The sequence below is a fragment of the Haemorhous mexicanus genome, chromosome Z (genome assembly GCF_027477595.1).
Source record: "Haemorhous mexicanus isolate bHaeMex1 chromosome Z, bHaeMex1.pri, whole genome shotgun sequence".
Taxonomy (NCBI): domain Eukaryota; kingdom Metazoa; phylum Chordata; class Aves; order Passeriformes; family Fringillidae; genus Haemorhous; species Haemorhous mexicanus.
The window spans coordinates 12,159,053-12,176,434 of record NC_082381.1 but is presented as its reverse complement, the minus strand read 5'-3'; the positions used below and the strand labels follow the sequence as shown (position 1 = coordinate 12,176,434).

At 40.9% G+C, this 17,382-nt stretch overlaps 1 protein-coding gene across 2 annotated transcripts; it reads left to right on the top strand.

Moving 5' to 3' along the window:
- Positions 1-1,439: 1,439 nt before the first annotated feature.
- On the top strand, positions 1,440-17,124 carry RGMB (repulsive guidance molecule BMP co-receptor b). 2 transcript variants are annotated; one of them, XM_059873944.1, is made up of 3 exons: positions 1,440-1,751; positions 4,028-4,539; positions 13,685-17,124. In XM_059873944.1, the coding sequence occupies exons 1-3, from the start codon at positions 1,652-1,654 to the stop codon at positions 14,366-14,368; spliced, it is 1,296 nt and encodes a 431-aa protein (XP_059729927.1). In that variant the 5' UTR covers positions 1,440-1,651; the 3' UTR covers positions 14,369-17,124. The 2 variants fall into 2 exon arrangements, with proteins under 2 accessions (XP_059729927.1, XP_059729928.1); XM_059873945.1 differs by lacking the exon at positions 1,440-1,751 and adding an exon at positions 1,830-3,247.
- The last annotated feature ends 258 nt before the right edge of the window (positions 17,125-17,382 follow it).

The following is a 17,382-nucleotide window of genomic DNA, read 5'->3' as shown; positions in this document are numbered from 1 at the left end:
CAAGTACCTGTTACTACATTATAAAAATTAAATTAGAGCAATATGAAATTAAAAGGAAGAGTGTTGTCTCTTAGAAGCGAACAGCAGAAATATTTCTCTAAAAGCACTGAACAAAAAGGAAACCATAGATGATAGTTCTCAGAGCTCCAGCTAGATTAATGAATACTACGTGACCTACAGGAGAAAACTAAAGGTCTTTCTAGGTTGTGGCAATTTACATTAGTTTTAATGGCTATTTTAGCTCAGATTTTTGCTGGGGTTTGGCGGTTTTGGTTGGTTGGCTGGGTTTTTTTCAGATGTGGTTGATAAAATGAACAGTTTATGGGGTATTTATTTTCCAGAAACTTTCTAATAAAGAGAAAACCAAGGGAATCAGTTTGTCTGTTTTGTGTTTATGGTTTTCTTATTTGTATATTGTCCATGCTTTTCCCGAAGAACCATATCACAGAATCAGCAATACTGGTTCCTTAGTGCAACTTAACACCATTTTCAGTTGTCCTTTCATTTGAGACATAGCAGGAGACCCATCCCCACTTGGCAACAACCTCCTCTGAGGGAGTTGTAAAGAACAAGAAAGTCATCCTCCTTTCCCCCAGGCTGAACGCCCCCAGCTCCCTCAGCCGCTTCTCAGAGGGCTTGTGCTTCAGACCCTTCACCAGGGTTTGTTTCTCTCCTCTGGACTCTTTCCAGTACCTCAATGTCTTTCTAGATGTAAGCAGTCCAAAACTAAACAAAGGATTTGAAGTATGACATCACCAGTCGTGAGTACAAGGGGACGGTCCTGCTTGCCACACTACTGCTGACCCAAGCCAGGATGCCATTGGCCTTCTTGGCCTCCTGGGTCCATGGTGGCTCATGTTCAACTCTGCCAGCCAGAATGCCCAGGCACTTTTCAAATGATGGCATTTATCTTTTCCTGCAGATTCTTTTCCTAATTCTCACCCCGGTGATGTCCCCTGCTCTGTCTCGGTGTTCTGTCACCCACCCCTGTCCCTGTGCTGCCATCTGACCTGTTCCCAGTAGTCCACTGGTGTTGCCATTTGCCCTCTCCGGCCGTGTCCCCTGTCTGCGCCGGAGGTCTTCCCCATCGCCTGCCCTATCCTGGCGGTGCCCCCTTTCTTATCCCAGCGGTGTTCCTGACCTATCCCGGCTGGGCTCTTCTCTTGGCGGTGTTCCCCACCCTGTCCCGGAGTGTTTCCTTTCCTATCCCGGCGCTGTTCCCTGCCCTGTCCTGGCAATGCCCTGACGGCCTCTCGCGGCCCATCCCGTCTCAGGGGTGCAGCTCGTTACGCGGGCGCACGCGGCCGTGTCTGACGCGGCGGCGGCGGGGCCCGCGGCGGGAAGGTCGTTGACGTCAGGGGGCGTCGGGCGCCGGGGCCAGCCGTGACGGACAGCTCAGGTAGCCAATAGGAGGCAGCGCAGCGGGAGGGGCGCCGCAGGCGCCGCCGCCAGTGTCCCACCCCCTCCACCGGGGGTCTGTTCCTTTGTGCCCGTCGTGTCACGCTCCGCTGCCGTGGCTGCGGTAGCCCCGCTGGAGCAGGAAGAGGAGGGGGGAAGCATCGTGGAAAAGGTCGCTCGCCCGCCCGCCCGCGCCGCCGCCTCATGCCGTGGCGCCGTCCTGCCGCCGACCCGGCGACCTGCATGGCCGGGCATGGGGAGCGCTGTGCCCTCCCGCGCCCCCAGGGCTGAGGCGCCCCTCGCCGCTTTTCGGCGGCTGCTCGCCGCGCTGGGGCTCCTGCTGCTGCGCGCAGGTACGGGGAGTGTGGGGCTGGGAGGGACCGGGGCGCAGCCGTGTGCGCGCAGACGCGAGATGCTGGCGGGTCCTTTCCTTCTCGGTAGAGCCTTTCATGAGGAGGAATTCGCGAGCTGGGCCTGTGTAGTCCAGAGGAGAGAAGACTGAGAGGGGATCTTGTTAATGCATATAAGTATCTCCATCCGAGAGGATGGTGCCAGATTTCTTCATTGGTACCGAGCGACAGGAAGAGGAACAATGGCTATAAACTGAAACACAAAAAGCTTCACCTCAACGTTAGGAAGAACTTCTTTGCATTAGAAGTAGCAGAGCACTGGAACAGGCTGGCAGAGAAGTCATGGAGCTTCCCTCTCTCGAGACCTTCAAACCCTACCTGGACACGTTCCTGTGTCACCTGGTCCAAGTGATCCTTCCTTGGCAGGGGGGGGTTGGACTAGATGTTCCCCAGAGGTCCCTTCCAGCCCTAAAAATTCTGTGATTCTGTGATTTATCGGACTGTTTGATAACTTGACAGATTTGCTAAGCTAGCCTGATTTATTTTTTATTAAAATAATATTACGAATACAAGTGAAGGGAAATAAAAGTTTTGATGCTTTGAAAGTCTGGCTCTAAACCCAGTATTCCCTCTGTCATTTTGCTTGGCATGGGTCTTTTTTGTGTATCTGAAAATACAGAAGTTGATTGTTGTCAGGGGTTTTTTTCTGTATTCTGCAAAGGTGTGTATGGCTTGCACAAAGAAATTTTCAGCTTACCTATATGGTCATACTTAGCTGTAGGTGAGGAATTCCTCATTCTACTCTATGTTGTCTTGGGATTTTGACAGATTTGTGTTAGCTCCACATCACTGGCAAAACATATTGCTCTTATAAATTCATGGTTTGGATATTCAGATTAAGTCACGTGAATACTGACTCAGGAAGGTCAGCTGAGGCGCAGAAAAAAAATTGCTGATATCCTCTTATCACTGGGTGCATTGCCGAAAACAGCTATTTAAAAATGAAAAATGTTGTTATTCAACCTATTTTCTACTTCTCATGGCTCAGGTTTCTCATATATTTTTTCCCTTTTTTTTAATCTCTTCCATGCATCTTTGTGGCATTCAAAACCTGCTTTATGACAGCGAGAAATTTCAGATAAATGTTCCCACGGATAATTTTCATAGTTTTGCAGGCTTGGGCAGCTGTTACATGAAGTTGCACCCCTATTCTTTATGAAGGTCCATTTTCTCTTTGGATGGCAGGAAATGTGATCTCTCCTAGACTGGGGTCCTCCTGGTTCTAACCTGTGTGAAAAGTGGTTCTTTTGCCCTTAGCTTGTCTTGTTCATTTAATTTTTGCCCCTTGTATGTTCTTTGGTAAAAGTTACCTTCAGAAAGCTGCTAACTGCCATGAGAATCTGGAAGGATTTCAGATCATATGTGTGAGAACTGTGGAGGAGAAAACTAAAACTTCGGTTTGCTTGCAAGGATGTTAACTGCTTTTTTATGGAAATCAGGTAATCAGATAAAATCTGTCTGGTTTGCTTTTGTGGGAGAGAGTTTCTCTCCCCCCTGTCTTATTACTGAATTGTGCTCTGAAAGGTACAGCTACTGCAATGTACAGGTGTGTTAGCTGAAAACTTGCACTTCAGACAACTGGGTTTTTTTGTGCTTTAGTTGCCGAAAATGAGCAGTGAAGCTTTAGCTATGGCAGTGCCAGGGAAATAAAGCAAACTGCTTGTCCACTTACCTACCCATTCTCCCCCACCCTGGTTCTAGAAGAGAACTTGGTTTTTGCTTTATTCAGTCTAGTTTTTGTCTAAACATTTTTAGACATTTGACATGTTTAACATCTAAACAATGTCTAAACAATTGCATTGTTGCCTTTGGAGGGACAGAATTCTATATAAAAATTCAGTAAATTGTGTAAAGCACTTAAAAACTAAATGGAGACTTACTTACTGACTAAGTGATTAATTTAAACACAGAATTGCATCATCACCTTGGTATCTAGAAAGAAATGTTTGGCTTGTACTTGACAGGACTTGGTGCTCTTAATTTTCATCTAGACAATAAAAAGTAATGGATTAAGACATCATGAGTCCTGTCAGCCTCTGAGATAGTCTCCGTTGTTATCTTTCTATCTTTCAACCTCTTCTTTTCTAAAATGCAGTGTTTCCCTAATGGGTGAGCACTTTTTCATTTCTTTTGTTTTCTATGGTACTTGTGGAAGTAGAATGGGGTTTTGCCACCCAGGAGGTTTGCTTTATGTCTTTCTGCTGTTTATTTTTGCTTAGGTGACTGTAAGCTGCACACATCTTGTGGAATCCAGAAGTGCACCACTGATTTTGTGTCCTTTACTTCACATCTAAACACAGCTCTTGAGGACTTTGATTTGGAATTCTGCAAGGCCCTGCGGGCATACTCTGTGTGTACCTATCGCAATTCCAAAGTGTGCCGTGGAAACCTAGTCTACCATTCTGCAGTGCTTGGGATCGGTGATCTCATGACCCAGAGAAACTGTACCAAAACTGGACCCACATCCTCCGCCAACTCTGAAATGACCCATGATCCTTGCAATTACAGTGGCCACACAGAAGCAAGAGAACATCAAGGGGGAGAGAAGACACCTCCTCCTACTTACTTGTTTTGTGGCTTGTTTGGGGATCCTCATCTGAGGACTTTTAAAGATCACTTCCAGACATGCAAAGTGGAAGGCGCTTGGCCCCTCATAGACAATAAATACTTATCAGTGCAAGTGACCAATGTGCCTGTGGTGCCAGGATCCAGCGCTACTGCTACAAATAAGGTACAGATTATTTTTGTGCACTGTGCATGCATGCAGAAGTAAAAGGCCAAGACAGTTAAGTAAGTCATTTAGCCCTTAACAGTGAAGAAGTGTATTAGCTTGAAAATCTTCTATGCAGTAGTATAAAAAAGTAAAACTCTTAGCATCTTAATGAGCAAACAAAATAGGTTCTTTTCTTCCCTCTGCTCCTACTTAAGACAAGCAAACCTGTGCGCAAGCCTGTAATGATACTGATGTAACACTTTAAAATAGTTATTAATTATTGTACATCTGTGACTGCCTCTGCACTAATTAGAAGTTAAAAAAACATACAATGCTTTGGGTTGGAAGGGAATTTAAAGATGGAAAGAATGTATGTGTCTGCTTTTTATTAGTTTTCTAAACTTCACAGCTAAAACAGCAGAAAACAGATAATACTGAGACTGGCTCAAAAAACTGGGTACCAAAACACTGATGATTCAGAGCCAAAACAAGAGGGTGAACTGTAGAGAACTGAGAGGAGGTAGCAAGATAAATGTTTGTGACAAGGACTTAGTACCTCAGCTTTACTAAACAAGCAGTGGCCTTAAAGTTGTGCCAAGAATATTAAACCCTTGTTGAGCGCAAAACTTAAAATTGCATGCCTCCTCAAGACTTTGAGGAGTCTTGAATAGGAATATATCCACTAGTATTTAATAACTGATGCTATTTCTTTAACTTTAGAAAAGTCCTTGTCTCTTCCTGCTGAATGCAGGTAGCAAGTGTGTCCATCAATTACTTAGTCATGCATTTGAAGCTGATATTGTCACATATCTCTTCTGGAGTAAAAGGGCTTTTTTAAAAATTGTAGTAGGGCAGCTCTTGTATTGTCAAGCTACGTCGGGCAATGTTTACACAGCTTCAAGACATTTACACCAGAGAATTTTCACTGTATTGTTAAGCCTGGAAGTATGTTTTCTTAATTACTGGAGTCAGAAGCAGGAGTTGTCTGTCACAGTAGAGTACAGGCTACACATCTTCTGTGAAGATGGCTGGGCAGTAGTATTAATATAGGAAAATCAGTTTTACTATTAAGTTTGTGCTGGGTTCTGAAGTATTGAAGTAATGGCAGTGCTTGGATGAATGAACAGAGATTGGACTAAAGTTCAGAATTACATTTTCTTAACTTATGCCAGTGTCAGAAACAGTTCATTTTGAATGAGTTCTAAAGGTGTATAAAATAAGTGAATGAGACTTACTTGAGTATGCTTTTTAAAACAGACTTCTATCTCCTGCAATCTCCCCCAGTGGCTTTTTCTAAAGTGGAAGAAAAAAAACTCCATTTCATAATCTGCAGTAAGCTTTTATGCTCAGTTTTGCTAAACTCCTGCTGATTTTTTCTTTATTTTCCTTGTTCCAGATAGTAGTAGAGGAAAAAACTGAGATTCTTATGTACAAATTGTGCGGATGGCTAGGGTGTGGTTGTACTTGACAGGTGATCTTGACTTTAGCCACATTCTGAAAATTATTGACTATGGTAGCACATGGTGCTGGTATATATCTTTTCAAAGAGATAAAGAGGACAACACCAGGAGTAAATGTATGTATTTACTGAGGGAAAGCATTATTTTAAAAAGTGTGCCTTCTGCCTTTATTTATTCTCAAGTAGGTTTGTTTGTTTTTTTTTTCCTGTGATTTGGGTAAAATATTTTTTTCTTCTCTTCTGGTAATCCCTGTCATTGCCCAAGTGCAGCTAAGTGTGCAGAAGCAATTAAATAAAACAAGATTTATGGTTTATGATACTAGAAATATTTCTAATGCTGATATAACTTACATGTTGCATGACGCTGCGCCCCCAGTCTCGGGAGAGGGGGTGACGCTGGTTGCCGGCTGGCTCCGACCCCCTTCCTTGGCGAGCGCCCCCGAGTGGCCGCTCCCGCCTGAGCCACAGGCTAGGGCCAGGGGTAACAGTTCAGCCGCTGGTAGGAGCCCCTTCTCGTGACCTGGCCGAGCAGGCGACCAGAGGGATCCTCGTCGAGCAGAAGTGGTTTAGGAGAAAGAGAGGGACACTCTTGCTGCAGTTTCTAAGTTGCTTTTATTCCTTCCCTGAGGAAGGAGACCGCAAGCGATAACAAAGAAGGAAACTGGGAGGGAACAGGCACAGAGGAGCAAGGAGACCACAGATACCTTAACTTGTAAAGGGGGGCTGACTCTGGGGAGGAGTCAGCCTAACAACCAGTGGTTAACAACTGGGGAGGGGCATAAGGAGGGACTAAATTACCATATAACAATGGAATAGGAGAAGGAAAGAGAGCAGATGTAACTGACTAATAAGAGGAGGAAATTTACATAACTGACATGGAAGAATCTAGACGAAGGGACGAGGATTACTAAGATTGACAGGCTGTAGCGGCAGGATTAGAGGGATTGACATCAAAGTGTCAGGAAGAAGAGGCAGGAGCAAGGGTGATTGATAGAAAGAGGGGGTTGGTACAACGTAGGGTGAAACCAACTAGGAAATAATGTAGGGGTACATAAAACAGGATGTTACTAACATGTTGAAGCACAGAACTAAAAACAATAAAGCTGAAAACCACACAACAGTTCCACAGTCCTTGAATTTTTTTCTTTATTTTTGACAGATAACAGAATTTAGCACACCTGTTGTAGGCAAGGAAGGTTGTTGGAATATTCAAGTGACTTAGAAGATATGCAGTATCTCTAATGCATGCCCTTGACTCTTATTTCTCAAACTACTATAATGAAATAGAAAAGACCTGTTAAGATACACCACCTCTGCATAGCTTATTCACCCCAGTAACATTTTCCTCTGCAAGTATTCCATTTTAACTGTGGTTGACTATATGCTCTTGGATGTACTTAAATTGTTTTGGCCACCGGGTACCCTAAATGACTTCTAAAGAGCTACACTTCAGTAACAGTTATCTACATAGAGTAATCCCTAGCTGAGAGCATGCCAATAGGTCTTCTACCTTCATCATATGAAAAGTTTTCAGACTGTTCCTTTTTGTTAGTCTGGCTGTTTTTTCATTGCACGTATTTTAAATTGGTGTTTAATGGGAAATAAAAACAAAGGTATATGCTGAACTTAAATTGTACAGAAGCCCAAGCAAATACTAACCTAATTAGTCCTGTCTAAAGCAGGCCTAATGAAGGACAGCAAGAGCAGAAGATTTAGTTTTTCCTGAAGGCATTTTTCTTGGAAGTGGTTTAAGAAGCCATAGAAACAGGATGGTTACTCATCAGCCCATTGTCCTTTTGAAAGATGCAAACCTTCCCTTGCCCTTGTAGGGAGTTTGTACTTTTCACTTTGATCCCAGCTTTCTGCTGTACCAGTCTTTGAGGGAGTTGATAATGAAGGCAACCTTACGTGTGAAGTTTTCTTCTCTCTCCAAAACGTAAGAGACTATGGGAACCTCAGCAGCCTGAGGACTATCCAGTAAGTTCATAAAGGACAAGAGAATGCCAGGAGGACACTTCAAATAAGAATGTGAGGAATAAATGCATGTTGTTTCTCCCCTACCCCTCACCTTCCATCTGGCATGAAAGTATGAAAAGCAGGAAAAATTTCCCTTGAATCCCTTAATTGGAAAAGCACATCTTGTGAGAGTTATGTACTTACAAAAATGCTCTTGACAGTTTGTTTGTAGGTGTTCTGCACATTTGTTTTACTCATAATAACATATGTTTTTCACCATGAGCAGAGCTATTTTACATTCTGTGGTCTAGCTGAAACTTCGAAACTCCAGTTTTTTGAGCTTGCCTGATGTGCTTATGGCTCTTGGCATAGGATGGTAGGGCCTTTCAGATGGAAAAGGGAGATCATCAGCAAGTAATTGGGACACTGAGTTAAAGTTTAAGCTCTTTTTTTCTTTTTGACAGACTTCCTGCATGTGTTTTGAGTAGATCACGGGCATTATTCATGTTAGATTTCTGCAGCTGTAGATAAAGATAAAGAGCTTCCGTGTCTTGGAGGGAGTTTTGCAATTCCCTGACAATAAATGTCTATTACAGGGAGCAGGTGGAAGGGTATTGTATAGTGCATTAAATAGAACATTGAGGTTTTTAAATTTTTATTTATTGTGTGCTTTATTTGGAGGAGTACAAAGTCTTTATAGCCTTTTGCACCTGTGACAGGTATTCTGGATATCACTGAAGTAACTGCCCCAGAATAGGAACTGAGGTAGAGATGTTTAGGCTTGCCAATGGAAAGCTTTCCTTCTTGTTTGGAGGTGTCTTCTTGTTTGCATTAATTGGAAATGGGAGTTTGCCATTTCCAGGTGTTTTATAATAGACAGCTTGAAGGTGAGAGAGTGAGTTCAATGACACAGAGAAGGAAAAAAACTACAGAGCTTTTTAGTGTAGTGATTTATTGGGTATAAACCTTGGAACCTGGGAACTGGTGCTATCAGCAGGGTAAAGGAATTTGGGGGATAAATGTTCTTTTACCCAGAGTCAAAACACTTTAAATCTCTCTTTTGTAGCATGGTTTCGTTTTTGCAGGAAATTATTGCACAGTGAGCACATTGTAATAGAAAAATAATTAAAAGGCAATTGGAAGATAAATGTTCTAAATGTTTTAAGAAGTAGAAGGATAAGGAAACTTGTCACATGTCATTATTCTTTTCATCTTTATGGACATTTGCTTAATGTAGAGATTAATTTGTCTTATTACGCAGAAGTAGCTTTATACTGCAGTTTCATTGGAGGCTGCAATAGAATCATTTAGGTTGGAAAAGACCTTTAAGATCATTGAGTCGAGTTGCAAACTGTCAATTCCACCACTAAAGGTGATCTGTAAGTGCTGTGACTGCATGCCTTTAAAACATTTTTGGGGATGATGACTCAAGAGGCTGGGAAGCCTGCTCCAGTGCTTGACAACTCTTTCAGTGAAGAAATTTTCTCTAATATTACATCTAAATCTTTACAGCACAGCTTAAGGCCATTTCTTCTCATCCTGTCACTTGCTGTTTGAGAGGAGAGACTGACTCCCACCTGGCTTCAACCTCCTTTTAGAGACTTGTAGAGAGCAGTGAAGTCTCCCTTGAGCTTCCTTTTCTCCAGGCTGAACGTCCCCAGCTCCCTCAGCCTCTATTCATCAGGCTTGTGCTTCAGATCATTCCCAGCTGTTTCCCTCCTCTGTACTTGCTCCAGCACCTCAGTGTCTTTCTGGTGGGTCAACACAGGATTTGAGGTGTCACCTCAGCAGTGCTGAGTATGGGATACAGTCCTGCCCTGGTCCATACAGCTGCACTTTGTCTGACCCACGGCAAGATGTCCTTGGTCTTCTTGGCCCCCTAGACCCACTCTGACTCATGTTCAGCCGGCTGAACAACCAGCATCCCTAGGTCCTTTTCCACTGGGCACTTTTTCAGTCACTCCTCCCCAAGCTTGGCAGTGTTATAATAAAGGTTGAAGTTAATGATGTTAGAGGTCTTTTTCTACCCAGACAATTCTAGAATTCTGTGAAATGCATAGTAAAATAACAACATAGTGATACCTTCATCATTGTAATTGCAGTGTGGCACTGGGGAAGATATTATTGTTGCTGCTAGAAATGTAGAGATGGGACTACCATCAGGCTAAGAACAATTTATTGCTCAGATAAACATCAGTCTCAGAGGCTGCGAGATTGTAGAGGAGCAGGCAGTCGGCTGCCTACCTGACAAAGTAGTCACAAGTTTCTTTGTTACAAGGCAATATATGACTTATTAAACCAATAGACAGTTGCCACAGGATTTATTCTACTTTTCTAACCTATCACCTTTACTTACTTCTACTGCACTATGCATACTTTTATCGAATGGGCTTCTAACTCACAGGCACACACATGCTTCTATTATAACTTTTAAACTTTTAGCTTATTCCATACAACCTCACCCCTACATTAAAAACCCTTCACCATCTTACCAGTACAGTTTCTCACTTACTTAAGGCATATTCTCACCTACAACTATAGAAATACAAGTTTATGATTTTTCTGCTTAGTTTGTGTGTATTGTATTTTTTCATCAATCTAAGCTTCTACGGCTGCAGATCAAACCCTTCTGTGTCTGTCTTCTTCTAATGCTGCAGATCAAACCCTTACATGTCTGATTCCCACAGGAAAATAAGTACAAGAACTCAAGAGTTGAAAGTGTTTTTGTTTAAGGCACGCAAGCCTTAAACCTTCTATGAACACATTAGGGTCTTTAGAAATGACAGTTTTACAGCTCAGTAACACCATCTTTGAAAGTTAGTGTATGTGCAGTGGAATTTAAGAAAGCTTTTTGAGCAGTGTACCCATCAGTACTGGCATCAGTAGGAGTGGGAGGATGAAGTCCAAAATGAAATGTGTAAATTTTATATGTGGGATTTCTTTGGTTTAGTAATCTTACTGTACCTGATGTTTGTTTATTGTATCCTCAGATACGACTTTGGAAACCTTTCTTTTCACCTTTCAGGGTGCCTCACTGCAGAAGACCTCTGTATATGCCCAAAGAACAAGGCTGATACACTGATAGTTTTCAATCTTTCTTTTTGTGAAGATTTTGGCATTTGGATTTTTCCATCCTAAGTTTAGAAAGGGTAGCTAATCTCTAGTCTGTAAACAGTACTGCAAAAGCAGCTTTGTGAAGGAGTTCTGGGGAACCAGACAGAATGTGAAAAGTACTGTAGGTACATAAACATATGTAACACATGTTGAGTTTGTTAGAAATAACCATTTTAGCTTTTTAATACTCTCTGATACCTTGGGAATTTAAAGAGAGAGCTCTGCAATGACATTTTGCTTCATCTCCCTTTGCAACAGGTTCTGTTAGTACCAGGGCATGATACTGATAAAGGAACGTGTGATAAGGCAAAGCCCATGCAGCCCTCTGATTTTACTGATTTGGCATGGATTAGATGGATGTCACCCAACAGACAGTAGCGTATTAAAAATCAGTGTATTGAGCTGCAATGTTTAAATACAAGTATGTCCTTGGAAAATCTTAATGGTCTCTGTTGAGTCTCTGTTTAGAGTGTTCTTGCAATGTATATGGAGGCCTTTATTCATCTAATAGTCTTTCAGCTCTCATTCAGCATCCATTGTTATTGCTAATCTTAAATTAGGGTGAAGGCTTCTTGTTCCTTCTCTGTGTTCTGAAATTGTGTGCATTTCATTCTTGTAAATGAGGGAGTTCTGGAGAGAGCAATTTGGTAACTGCTTCCTGATAAATTTTGCCAGGTGCCTTGCTTAAATATTTACACAAGCAGCCAGTTCAGTGTCTCATTAAAACTATGAGACTTCTTCTTGGCTCCAGGCTTGTTCAAGTGGTAAAGAGACTTAGAGCTTTACTTCTGTAGGTGTTTAAATTATTCTTTCCTGGCAGTACAATGCAAATGTGCTTAAGGAAATAGCAATGCTTCTTTGTCTGAGCAGGCTGAGATAGAAGTCTGTTTCATCCAAACTGTGTTACACAAAATAAAAGGCCTTTTACTGCATTATGGCCTGGATTATATGCAGAAATACTAATCATTTGAGAGTCCTCAAGTTTCTTCTCTGTTGGTTGCTGAGCTTACTTTACTAAGAACAAAGCTGTGAGGTCATCTGTACAGCAACAGGGGTACTTTTGCCTTTTCTGGATTTTGGGCATAAGCATTCCAGCTCAGCTGTGGTTCACAATCATCACTTGACCAAATTACTTGACTACAGATGGTCTCAAGGTATAGAGCTGATACATCTCATGCTGTATAACTGATTAATGCAAGGAAGAACCATTGGAGAAATCCAGTCAGCACTGGTGAGAACATATGAAGTCAAAATAAAAAGTAGTGTCCATGTTGTGAGACAAACACTGACAAAACATCAACCACCTGAGATGAACCAAATATTGAAAATAAATATAATACTGTTTAGGATATGTCTGCATACTCCGAAGAAGAAATTGTTGCAGTGGAAGGAGAGAGGTGGGAAGACTTGTGTCTTATACAAGTGGTGTAGAGAGGTGAGGCTAATGAGGGCAGAGGTTTTATTCAAATTGTTTGTAACTGGCTCTTGATTTAACCTCTTGCTCTTTGAAACAGAGAGGCAGAAATGAAAGTTGTGCAGAAGTGTAATGGTTAATTGAAACTAAAATGTGAGGTTGCTGTGGAACAGATTTTAAGTTTAACCTTAGTTTAAAAATCCCTTCTGATATGTTTTGAAGTAATGTGAGTCTCATAGCAGACTACTTAAATCATAGACTGTAAATAATTTAATATAATCAATCGATTAAAATAATTATTAAAATATCTATTCTTGGTGCAAAATGTCTTTTGACTTTTTCAAGAAGTTATTCCCCTCTAGTCATTCTTCCTCTGAAGGAAGTAGCATATCTGTTTGTAATACCTGGATATGAATTCTCATTCTAATTTTTGTTTTAGGAAAGCTGCTAGACACTCCAAACTTGGTCTGTCATATAGCCTAGTTATTCCCTTCAAGTAAGACTGGAAGACCTGCTTTTTCTTTTGTTGTGACCTACTCCAATAAGTAGAAAGGTTTAAAAGGCTAGTTCTAATCTTAAAAAAAATAGTAATTGTTTTATGCTAATGATTTTGATGTTGAAAGTCAACATCACAAAGGCACATCTTTCAGTGTCTTTCAGTCTTGAATTGTTTCTCCTGTGGGCACATTTTCTAGCACAGTGGACTCAAAGTGTCAAAGCTCCTAGTTCCTAGGAGTAATGTAACGAGAATCCCTAAGCCGTTATTTGACTAGTTGTTGTTTTTGGTCCTGATTATACCTTTCCCTGATTTTGTGTGGTCTCATTCTGGTTTTGCCATAGTTGCCAGCATTGCGGTAATTACTCGGTCCTTATGCTTCTCTGTCATTGCAGGATGCATTCCAAAGTGTTAAGAAACTGTGAGGCGGTAGTTGTTATGCTTAATTAAATATAGTCTTTTCCTTTCATGACCTAAAGGCTGTTGCCACATGCTAATAGTCTTACTTCCAGACCAACAAAAAAACAAATTTAACATTTGCCATCCAGTAAAATACGGCTTTAAGCATGTGTACAGGCTGTTTTCCTTAGGCATGAATCGTGGACAACTGTCAGGTTTTAAGGTAGTGGGCAGTTCCAGACATACTCAGTTACAAAATGGAAAAGGGATTGAGATTATGATTTCTTTCCACTAACTTTGCCTTTTTTTCCCCCCTCCCCCACAGATAACCATTATCTTTAAATCATACCAAGACTGCACAGATCAGAAAGTATATCAAGCAATGACTGATGACTTGCCTGCAGCTTTTGTTGATGGCACAACAAGTGGAGGAGATGAGAACACCAGGAGCTTGCACATTGTGGAGAAAGTCAATGGCAAATATATTGAGATGCATGCAAGGTACATTGGAACCACAGTGTATATCCGTCAGCTTGGGCACTACCTGACCCTGGCCATTCGCATGCCCCAGGAGTTGGTCATGGCCTTTGAGGAGAATCAGGATCTGCAGCTGTGTGTGAATGGCTGCCCTTCCACTGAACGTATTGATCCAAGTGGCCACTTGCCATTGCCTGTGATGGGAAAGCTGCTTCCTTGGGGTGCTGCATCTCATCCCCAATCAGGGTATACACTGGAAACAGCCACCACCAAATGCCATGAGAAGATGCTTGTGAAGGACATCTATTTTTACTCGTGTGTATTTGATCTACTCACCACTGGCGATGACAACTTCACAGCTGCTGCTCACAGTGCCTTGCAGGATGTGGAGGCACTGCACCCCAGCAAAGAGCGCTGGCATATCTTTCCCAGGAGTGGAGATGATGGTGTGGGCAGGGATAGCAAATTCTTTGTCAGTCTTGGACTTCTGTGCTTGATCCTTGTTGCATATTTGTACAATTTTTTTTTTTAGAGTTGAACAAAATTTATATATATTATTATAATATATTGAGTAAAGCGGAATATATATGTATATACCATGTATATGAAGGAATGTCTTGTCTTGGGGCATCAATCAGATAGGATGTTCACTGTTTTCATGTATGTTTGATTCAGTATTCTATGTATCTATTTGTTTTACAGTTGTTGAAAAGTTTTATAGTGTCCCTGCATTGAGACTTGATAAAAAGCACTTTATTTTTCACACATTAAATATATAAATGTGTATCTCAGTAACTATGTGTTACACAGTGCTCGCTCTTCTCTGAGTACTACTTGGTTTTACACACTTTTTTAAACTAAATTAACTTGTGGGTTTTCCCAAGAGACCTTATTAATGCCAAATGTGTATATTTTGAAGCTAGTGAATGGTCTCTGGAGAGAGTTTAAACTTAGAGGGAGCACCTTTTTTTTTTTTTTCCCTCCACAGGCCCTCCAGTTGTCTGTATTCTAGAAGGCTACAGATTTATGTTTTATTCATGCTTTGAAACCCAACAATGTATGAATCTTTGCAAAATGTTGTAGGTGCGGTTCATTAGTATACCAGTTTTGTGCGTGTGTAAAAGAATGGCTGTGCAGTGTGTAAATATTTTAAATTATTATAATAGAAGAACAGTTGTCATGTACTGTCTCTGCCCCTGCTGAGGAACATCAGTAAGGTGGTATAAGTGACCCCTGGTGCAGTGCACAGAAGTTGGAGATACAGACCACTTACTGGGCAGGTAATCTATAAACAAATTCTCAGTTTGTCTCCTAGCCAAATAGGATGGATAGGATATTGGATAGCTATGTGCTGAATACAGTTGTTATACTTCTTGCAGGTGCTTGTTTCTCTCTGCTATACGTAAATTTATGACCAGCAGCTGCAAAACAGGCCAGTTTATTGAAAGAGATGAGGAAACTAAGATAAGGAACCATTCCCTCAAGATCAGCAACTCCCAGTTGTACAGTTCCTTTGGAGTGTTTGCAGAGATAATTACAAGAATTTTAACACAGGGATCGGTATTACTGCTGCATCCCTCCTGAGAGACATTATAAAAATCCTCTTTTCAAGCTACTGGAGAACTCTCAGACCAGAAGAACCCCAGAACAGAAAATTATTTTCTGTAAAATTAAAGAAGAGGTGGGGAAATTTGAATAAATGATACAGAAAAATCAGTAAGATTACAGAACTTAGTGTAACAAGATGATCTGCTAAATATATATGGAGTATTTCAGCTGCAAGGCTAATCACACAGTGTGAAGGTAAATTCAAAGTGCCAAAACTTAAAAGATGCTATGTCAGATACATACGAAGAAATACAGACCTAATAAACCTAATCACAACTGTGAATATTCTTCACTAAGCTTGTATTACAGGTGGAAGTTGAGGTGTGGGAGAAATAATCTTATCTGGAAGATGTATGAGTGAAAGGAGCTGTAGAAATTGCCATAGAAGGCAAAAGGAGCGTTAAATATGTATACATTTACTATCCACAGAAGGCAGCTGTTATACCTGTATGAGCTTACTCACAGCTGTCAGTCTAACACCACAAGCTCTGTAGAAGGCTATGTAATGTGATCATAGGTATTTTAATGCAACAACCAGTCAGCTGTTACTGATGCTATCTGTTTCCTGGCCTTTGTCTTAAGCTAGCCTTGGATATTATTACTCAGAAAGGTTTTTGAGTATCTTCTAGAACACTCCTAACCATATACTAACAGAGCTTCTAACAACAGGTGATGATAGTTCTGTGCAGTTGTGGAGTCTGACAACTTCCTTAGTAAGCATGAGACTGTATGCCTAATACTTTATTTCGTGTGTACAGAAGGCTCCTAAACAAGAGTATTATAAAAAGAAATAGCAGACTCAATTGCCTGTCAAACCAAAAATTCTTTTCTTCTTCCTGGAAAACCTGTCTGTAAGAAAAATGTGCATAGAGCATCTGTTAAGTGGAATACAACCAGAGAGTACAACCTTTTGTTCTTATGGGTCAAGTTACAGACCTTCAGTATTGCATTTCCTTTCAGATTACTGCTGTACTGCCAGAAAATCGAATACCAATTATTTACATTCTCCTGCTTTAGCATTATGAGTACTATGCATTTGTTTTATGAGTTTTGAGGCTGTGCCAGTGTCTGTTTACTTATATACACTCCAAAGTGAAGCAAGCAGCTCTGCAAGCTTTGAACTGCCTAACGAGAGTTTCATTAGTGGACATGTTTTGAAAAAAAAGCCTAGGAGTATCATGGCTTTCTTCTCTTCTGAGAAGAGATACAGAACAGAGTTTCAAATCTTGTATTCATTTTCTTCATGTAGGTACAGCTATTGTCTTTTACACTGAAATTTTCATCTTTTGGTTATTTAATGCCCATCTATGTCTTGACTGATGTAAGTTCTTTCCTGTCTTTCCCTGTTCCAGCTATACAATATCCAAATGGGACTAGTAACAATTCCCTTTTTTTAGCAGGTATTCTGTGTTTTTTACAAGGTAAGCATTCTATGTATTGTGCTACTACTTCTCTTCAATTGTATTCAAAACAAACAGGGATTGTGGGTATCAGTGTTGTCCATTACATTTTATAGTTCTCGTTAATTACCTTGTTATGGAGAGCAACATAGCTACAGTTCAAGTACAAGTATGCAGGTAAATTAATGATGCTGATGTAAAACAACTGCATCTGATCTGATTTGGAATTCTTTATGTTCATAACTGAACTTTGTTGACATTAAAAGCTGCTAGTACTAAACTGTGAACAGTAAGATTTATTACAGTCTTTGTGGAGGGGTATATATAAGAACTCATTAACCAGATATAAAAAAAGTATGTCATATGGGGTGTGCCATTACCTTATTTATAGGAATTATTTTACACTTATTTTACAATTACATTATTACATTTATATCATTTTACAATTATTTTAAAGCTTCATGTCCACTGCTGTGTACACTGTAACAATAGAAGAGTATTTATTTATGTACACAAAATATGTGCATGTCATCGATTT

Coding starts and splice junctions, on each gene's coding strand:
- RGMB (XM_059873944.1), top strand. CDS start 1,652: ATGGGGAGCGCTGTGCCCTCCCGCGCCCCCAGGGCTGAGGCGCCCCTC. Junction 1,752..4,027: donor GCTCCTGCTGCTGCGCGCAG/GTACGGGGAGTG, acceptor ATTTTTGCTTAG/GTGACTGTAAGCTGCACACA. Junction 4,540..13,684: donor GCGCTACTGCTACAAATAAG/GTACAGATTATT, acceptor CCTCCCCCACAG/ATAACCATTATCTTTAAATC.